At 40.5% G+C, this 8,155-nt stretch overlaps 1 protein-coding gene across 1 annotated transcript; it reads right to left on the bottom strand.

Moving 5' to 3' along the window:
- Nucleotides 1-1,186: 1,186 nt before the first annotated feature.
- Nucleotides 1,187-6,129, bottom strand: LOC117055344 (cryptic protein-like). The gene is made up of 6 exons (XM_033164849.1): nucleotides 6,116-6,129; nucleotides 5,766-5,815; nucleotides 4,766-4,867; nucleotides 2,660-2,804; nucleotides 1,561-1,670; nucleotides 1,187-1,233 (listed from the first exon to the last, which is right to left on the bottom strand). Exons 1-6 carry the CDS (start codon nucleotides 6,127-6,129, stop codon nucleotides 1,214-1,216), a joined length of 441 nt encoding a protein of 146 aa, XP_033020740.1. The 3' UTR covers nucleotides 1,187-1,213.
- Nucleotides 6,130-8,155: the final 2,026 nt, after the last annotated feature.

The following is an 8,155-nucleotide window of genomic DNA, read 5'->3' as shown; positions in this document are numbered from 1 at the left end:
TTGTATCTTAAGGCCTAGGTATGTTGTGGTGACAGAAGGCCCGTGTGTTTAAACCCAACCCTGCCACAGCAATGTAGAAAGGAAAAGGAGATTTAAGGAGTAAAAGGGAAATAGTGGTTAAAAAGGGCAGAAGCTCTCCTATCACCCCTATTGCTCATATTGCCGCAGTCTGTCCTCCATCATCACTTTTCTTTATCCAATCCAAGAACAGGCAGGGGGAAAAGATTTGAGGTGAGGAACTGCTGAAGAAATGGGATGAGTTTTAAACTCTTCCTCTGTGCCCCTGTTTTGCTCCTTAAAATTAGTTCTCTCCCCATCACTTGTTGCAGGTCCAGGTTTAAAACACACAGATCTGCTGCCAACTTGTCTCCCTTGGCCCTTAGTAAAACTTGCTGAAGGAATTCAGTCTCATTCTCTCAGATATAATTAGGTAAAGGTAAAGGGACCCCTGACAGTTAGGTCTAGTCGCAGACGACTCTGGGGTTGCGGCGCTCATCTCACTCTATAGGCTAAGTGACTAAGCCACTTCTGGCGAACCAGAGCAGCGCATGGAAACGCTGTTTACCTTCCCGCCAGAGCGGTACCTATTTATCTACTTGCACTTGGATGGCTCCCAGTACATTTCCGAGCACAATTCAAAATGTTGGTGCTGACCTTTAAAGCCCTAAACGGTCTAGGTCCAGAATACCTGAAGGAGCGTCTCCACCCCCATCGTTCTGCCCAGACACTAAGGTTCAGCTCTGAGGGCCTTCTGGCGGTTCCCTCACTGCAAGAAGCCAAGTTACAGGGAACCAGGCAGAGGGCCTTCTGGAACCTATGGAACGCCCTCCCACCAGATGTCAAAGAGAACAACAACTACCAGACTTTTAGAAGACATCTGAAGGCAGCCCTGTTTAGGGAAGCTTTTAATGTTTGATGGATTACTGTATTTTAATATTTTGTTGGAAGCCACCCAGAGTGGCTAGGGAAGCCCAGCCAGATGGGCGGGATATTATTTATTATTATTATTTATTATTATTTATTATTATTATTATTATTATTAACAATAACTCAGATCCTTTGGATTATGTTTGCTCTACCCAGCTTCCTAGTTGAAGTCCAGTCTATTAAAAAGGGTAAAGGGCAACCCTCATTTCCTCCCCACCAAGCTTTGGAGACAAAATTCTTAACCTGATAGCATACTTACTATTTAATGGAGTTCACTGAAGATAGGTCATCTGGCAACAGCAGAATCTGGAGATAAAAGCAACACAAGCAATTAATGCCTCTTGTCATTGTAGTTGACAGAACCTGAATGGAAGGTCCCTATGTTTTTTTAACCAGTTCATTGAAGGCAGCTATCCAACAGGTCCAGCTTTTCCTCACCTTGGTACTGATCTTCATCCCTGTAACCCACACAAGTGATCAGACAACTGTAAGTCTCATGACCAATGAAGTCAGATCTGCCACTGAGCTCGAAAGGCAACAGAAACTTCCTTCCCCTAAAGAGCTGATAGTTCATTCTGTCTGTTACGGAACACCATCCAAGGCTTATAAAGTAGCAACCAATATATTACTTACCGCATCCATGTTTGAGAGCTTGAGCAGAGCATTTCAGAGTCCCATAGAAGCACTGACACAATTGACATCCATCTTGAATCCACTCCTCGTGCTTGATGGTGCCACAACTCCTAACAAATAAATAAATCACGACACATTTTGTAAACTAGAGTTTGTGAGGAGATGCTTCTGTTCCCAAACCGATATCCATCTATATTATAAAATTACAAATTATGTATTCCTTATTTATTCTAGAATAAGGTGCTGGATTTGACCTTTAAAGCCCTATGTGGCCTAGGACCCTCGTACTTACGAGACCGCCTCTCCTGGTATGTCCCACGGAGGACCCTAAGGTCCATGAATAATAATAGCTTAAAGGTCCCGTGCCCTAAGGAAGCCAGATTATCCTCCACCAGGGCCAGGGCCTTTTCAGTGATGGCTCCGACCTGGTGGAATGCTCTGTCCCACGAGACTCGGGCCTGCAGGACTCGATCTCCTTCCGCAGGGCCTGTAAGACAGAGCTATTCCGCCTGGCCTTCAATTTGAATTAACCCGATCCTCTATTCCCTTTCCCCTTTCCTGAAGAAACCATTTCTGGGACCCCGCATTTAAATTCTTCCCTGGTCTCCTTGCTGGCCCTAGCAGGACCAACTTGGCCACTTAGCCCTGGTGATCACTTGATGTCTACTGACTAGGGGTTTTTGTGGGTTCCCCCCCAAAAAAAATGACCCCAGAATTTTTGAATTTTATTGTTATTGAGGCTGCATTTTACATTGTATTCTATGCTGTTTTTAAGTCGCATTTTAATCAATGTTTTATATTTGCTGTGAGCCGCCCTGAGCCTTGTTTTTAAACCAGGAAGGGCGGGGTATAAATATAAATATAATAATAATAATAATAATAATAATAATAATAATAATAATAATAATACAGGAACAGGTATCTTCCTCTTCAGAAGCACTTATTTGGGAAACTTTGGAACTGGTGTACATCTTGCCCAAATAATTCACAGCTGGCCATTATTTCCCTGCCCACCGCGTGTTAATGCCACACCAACTCTTAAAATGCCCTATCCTTTAAAACTTTTAAGAATCCAGAGGTACCACCTGCCTTTACATACCTGATCCTTGTATCATATTCACAGTGTCTCCCAGTGAAGTGCTTGGGGCATATGCAAAAAGTTCCCAGGAAGCAAGTTCCTCCGTTTTGACAGCACTGCCTGTTCACTTTGTTACCTGGTGTCAAAAGGGGGGAGGAAGGAGAATGAAATTGGTTGTCTAGGTCTCTGTTATCAAATTTAATGCTGAACAGCTGAAGAGCCTACCACATTTCCTATAAAGATTGGAGTTAAGCTAGGTTCTTTATTATAAACAGAAGGTGGATTTGCGGACGTTGATTTTCAGTCATTTTAGTTTTGACTTCTGCACCATGGAATTAGTTATTCTTTGCAGTGGTTGCTCCATGCAAAAGGCAAGCAGTTTTTGTATTGTTTGTAGCTATATTCCATCTTAAACAAAAGGAAGGATTTCTAGGTACATGCATACTTAAGACTAACAATGCATGAGAACTGTTAAGAAAGCAATTAAGGTTTCCAGTGTCAGACATTAAGTACAAGAAGCTAGAGAAAAAGAGAGAGAGAGAGAAAGCTACTTTAAAATTTTTTATTATTTAAAATGTTAGGGGGAAATCCTAAGGCCTGTTGTGCCGTGTAATAAATGTATCCGAAATCTGCTTATTATCTTCTGCTGCAACACAAGGCAGAAATAATAATTGCAATGTTGTGGGCAGATATGTCAATATATTAGTGTCATTTGTCATTGACTGAATACATATTCATTTAGAATAATAATAATAATAATAATAATAATAATTATTATTATTATTTGTACCCCGCCCATCTGGCTGCATTTCCCCAGCCACTCTGGGCGGCTTCCAACAAAAATCAAATACATTAAAATTGTAACCTTTGAGAGAAACATTTTTTCCTCATATTGTTTAAAAGGATTACAAAAATACAAACAGGCAAATGTGTCTCCCAAAGCAGGTCATTTGAGGTGTTTCCCTGGCTTCTCTAATCTCTAATTTAGGGTTAGGGGTGGGAAGTTCCTGATTGCATATGTGTCAGGAGTCCAAGTTTAATGTATGTTCATAGCATTTTGCAGTCATTGTATCACTGAAGTTTATTCCAGATTGTCATGGGTGGAGAAACTGACTACTCTGGATACTGGAATTCAGTTGATTCTTAATGAGATTGCACCCCCCCCAAAAAAAAATCACATTAGCAGTTAGGGTTAGTTTCTCACCAAGGAAGCCCATGTAGCTGCAGCCACCAAGAGCACTTGTACAACAGCTTCAATTGGCATGCTAGTTGTGACCCGCTCTAGAGGGTCCAGATCATACCATGAGTATCTATACACTAGCAGCTTCCAGACTAGACTGCTCTGATTTGCTTTACATGGGGCTGCCTTTGAAGATGGTTCAGAAACTACGGCTGGTAGAGAATGCAGAATCTTTATATCCTACTTTATAGCTCCGAGAAGCTCTTGCAGCAGTTGACAAAATATTTTAACAATAAAAATTGCATTTAAGTCTCATTCCAGGGATAGAAATAATACGGTGCCTGGAAAATTCAAGTGATGCTTTCTGCCTTTATTTTTCTTCTCTGGCATTGCCCTTTGACCTTCTGCTACAGTTTCCATTGGTCTCCCCAGAGGTGGGCTTAGCAGCTGAAACCCGCTCTGCCCATGATGGAAACAAGTCTTCCCTGGCTTGCAGTTGCCAGGCAACAGCTCCCACCGCTGATCTCTCAGATGAGGCAGTGGTGCTCAATGGTTGGAGCTCATCATATATACCATTGTGGCAAGTGCTGACCCTAATTATAAGTGCTATCACAAATTAGACATGCAGATTCCAGCAATGTTTCTTCATTACAGATATCTCTCTCTGTGCTAATGGGGGGGGGTATTTAACTGTTTATATGACGAGGGTTACAAGATAATGTGACTCACTTTGAATGTTTCAAAGGCACAACATTCTCAAATGTTTATGTAGATGGCTGAGAGCCAAAATCTTAAGCTTTGAGGAAATCTGGGTTCAAACTCCATCAGTTGATAAATTCTACCTCTGTGACATGGGAACCATAAGGACATCTTTCTCAAGAAGACCATAGAATACTTGAAAATTTAAAAGCCCAACTTACCATCTGCGGCCAAAGGATGGTTGCTTTTCTTTTTCTCTGAATTAAGGTGATTTAAAACATTAAAGGTGTACAGAGGAATATTCAGCTTCTCCTGGCTTGAATCCTTATCACAGTTTTCTCCTTCACAGGCTTTAAAAGGAAGAAACATGTCAAACTCACAGTAGGGGCTAATCTGTCATTTCTGCAGATGCAACCATAAGCAGCAGTACACAAAGGTGGCACATTTGTATCAAGCCACATAAAAAGATATATGCAGTATTTTGTTCTTAAAACAGTTTTCTTGAAGCTTCATTTTAGTGGAATATGGATGGGGAAAATCAAAGGGGAAACCACCTTTGACAGAAAGAAGTGAAGTTGTGTTTTATAAAGTGCAAGTCAGCTAAACTATACTGAGAGTAAGCCCATTGATTTTAATAGGTCTACTCCAAGCATTACTGCATACATTTAGAACACACATACCAAGGATCCTGGGAACTGCAGTATACCCCTCAGAGCTACAATTCCCAGAAACATTAACAAGTTACAGTTAAGGGTAATAGAGGCACATGTGATATTTTTTTTGAGAAATCACAGGGTTGCAAATTAATTGGTCCAAATCAGAGATGATGATACTTAACTATGATGAAGATGAAAAATGATTTTTTTAAAGGAAATAAAAATAGATATATAATTAAGAAGTGTAATAAAGTACTTGGGAATAAATATAACAAGAAATTTAGAAAATGTAGAATTTTAACAAATTAAAGAGGGAAATTAAAGAAACGGAGGAATATAAGAAAATTAAGCTTTCATGGTTTGGAAGAATAGCGATCATTAAAATGATTTTTTTGTCTAGAATAATTTTTTAATATAGAATGTTACCAATTAAGTTATCTGAGACAGAAACTGTTTTGAGGTCTTTTACAAACAGGCAGCACGTAAATTTTATGAAATATAGTAACAAATTTGAACATGAATGATCTGCAGTGACATCTTTTGTTTGGTTTACATGAAAAATACATAAAGCGGTTTTAAAGAGTTCCCTTACCGTCTCCAAACTGGATTACTTGAACTGAGAGAGCCGCAGTGATGAGAACCCTGAAACGGAGGGAAATCACAGAAACCAAAAGAATGATTTTAAAATGATGCTAGTCTAAATCCAATAGAAACTTAAAGCCATAATAAATACTCATGATAATATGCATAAGAATTATAGTCTGGATAGCATGACATACAGGTATAGGAAAATGAAAGACAAACCAGTTCTTAGATACAAAAGTTACTGAATACAATGTTAGCTTCAAGAAATACAATTCTCAATTGTTTAGCAGCAGATGTTGAATTACCAGGAGAAATCAACAGCCACAAAGTATGTATGTATATACTATATTGCTTTACCTTAAAGCCTGCATTGTTTCAGCACTTCCCTCTTTCCAATGTTCACCAAATCTACCTCCTGGAAACAATGAAGAACTCTCCTATAGATGCCAATCAGAGCCTCAGAAAACAAATGAAAGCTGTATGAGGGGGTGCAATTTATAGGAAGAAGCGAGCTTAAACAATTAACCCCTTCTTGTTTTCTCCGCCCACCATGTCACCTGACTTCCATCAATTTAAGATTTTGCCTGGGGGTGGGAGTGATGTATATTTATTTATATAAAAAATACGTGTATACCCCAATTTCATTTTTTTTAAAACAGATCAAAGCTGTTTACAACCACACACAAACAAATTTATATGCAATAAAAAACATTTAAAATCACAGGTCATCAGGCTAACTATTACAGAAGAAATTTCCTTTATTGTCTTAATCGGTCTTTGAAATCAAGAACCTCCACTTTCAGGTATAGTTGATCTGGATTCCTGTCTACATGCAGCACACTTTCTATGCCTTTTTTCTTGATAGTGAAGATTTTCTTACAAATATTTTCTATGGTATTTAAATTGATTTCCTTGGTCTGCTTGACCAATGGGAAAGGGGAAGGAAGTGGAGAGCAGGGGTGGGGGAGAATGGTCTAAAGCAGGGGTCAGCAAACTTTTTCAGCAGGGGGCCGGTCCACTGTCCCTCATACCTTGTGGGGGGCCGGACTATATTTTGAAAAGAAAAACAAACGAACAAATTCCTATGTGCCACAAATAACCCAAAGATGCATTTTAAATAAAAGGACACATTCCACTCATGTAAAAACACGCTGATTCTTTGACGTTCCGCAGACTGGATTTAGAAGGCAGTTGGGCGAGATCCAGCCCCCGGGCCCTAGTTTGCCTAAAAGGGTAAAGGGACCCCTGACCATTAGGTCCAGTCGCGGACGACTCTGGGGTTGCGGCACTCATCTCGCTTTATTGGCCAAGGGAGCTGGCGTACAGCTTCTGGGTCATGTGGCCAACATGACTAAGCCACTTCTGGCGAACCAGAGCAGTGCATGGAAATCCCGTTTACCTTCCCGCCGGAGTGGTACCTATTTATCTACTTGCACTTTGACATGCTTTCGAACGTGCCTACCCATGGTCTAAAATAATTAGTCCCCCCCCCCATTGATATTCTTCATATTATTTCATTGAGAAATTTCTTGATACTACTCCTTCCACAGTCTCTTAAATCTCAATAGAGACAAATGAAAAGTTCTGCATTTAAGCCTACATAATGCAAATCAATAATAATAATAATAATAATAATAATAATAATAATAATAATTATACCCCACCCATCTGGCTGGGTATCCCCAGCCACTCTGGGCGGCTCCCAACAGAATATATTTAAAACACAATAAAAGATCAAACATTAAAAACTTCCCTAAACAGGGTTCCCTTCAGATATCTTCTAAAAGTCAGATACAGTGGTACCTCAGGTTACATACTTAATTGGTTCCGGGGTGCCGTTCGTAACCTGAAAAGTACGTAACCCGAACGGCGATATCGCACATGCGCAAAAGTGTGATTTCGCGCTTTGTGCATGCGCAGACCGCGCACAACACTTCTGCACAGAATGCTTCTGCACATGCGCGGACCACGCACACGGCGAAAAACACTTCTGGGTTACTGGAGTATGTAACCTGAAAAAAGGTAACCCGAAGCGGATGTAACCCGAGGTATGATTGTAGTTGTTTATTTCCTTGACATCTGATGGGAGGGCATTCCACAAGGCGGGCGATAGCTTACTTGTGAGAGGGATCTCTGGATAGATTGTGTCACTTCAACCCAGGATCCCCTTTATCTTTGAGCCTGAGCACACACCTTGGGAGTCATCATGGGGAAACTGCTAAAAATGCCTTTCTTTGGTAGAGAATCCCTCATCTGGCTGGAACACTGTGATGCCTCTCGTGTGCTACTCCATCATGGCGTTGCCATGCCTTTGGTCCATGTTTCAAGTGAGCTTCCACAAAAGTCTTCTTGGATAATCTAACTGTCACTCTGACTTCATGCCATTTTAAAGCATGA

This window comes from Lacerta agilis, chromosome 11, assembly GCF_009819535.1.
Source record: "Lacerta agilis isolate rLacAgi1 chromosome 11, rLacAgi1.pri, whole genome shotgun sequence".
In the NCBI taxonomy this organism is placed as follows: Eukaryota; Metazoa; Chordata; class Lepidosauria; order Squamata; family Lacertidae; genus Lacerta; species Lacerta agilis.
This window is presented reverse-complemented; position numbering and strand designations above follow the sequence as displayed.

Excerpts from the sequence above, each read along its gene's own strand:
- LOC117055344 (XM_033164849.1), bottom strand. Across the intron at positions 4,868-5,765 it reads AGTAATCCAGTTTGGAGACG|CCTGTGAAGGAGAAAACTGT; the intron begins GTAAGGGAACTC and ends TTCCTTTTAAAG. Across the intron at positions 2,805-4,765 it reads CCTTAATTCAGAGAAAAAGA|ATTCTCCTTCCTCCCCCCTT; the intron begins AAAGCAACCATC and ends ACAACCAATTTC.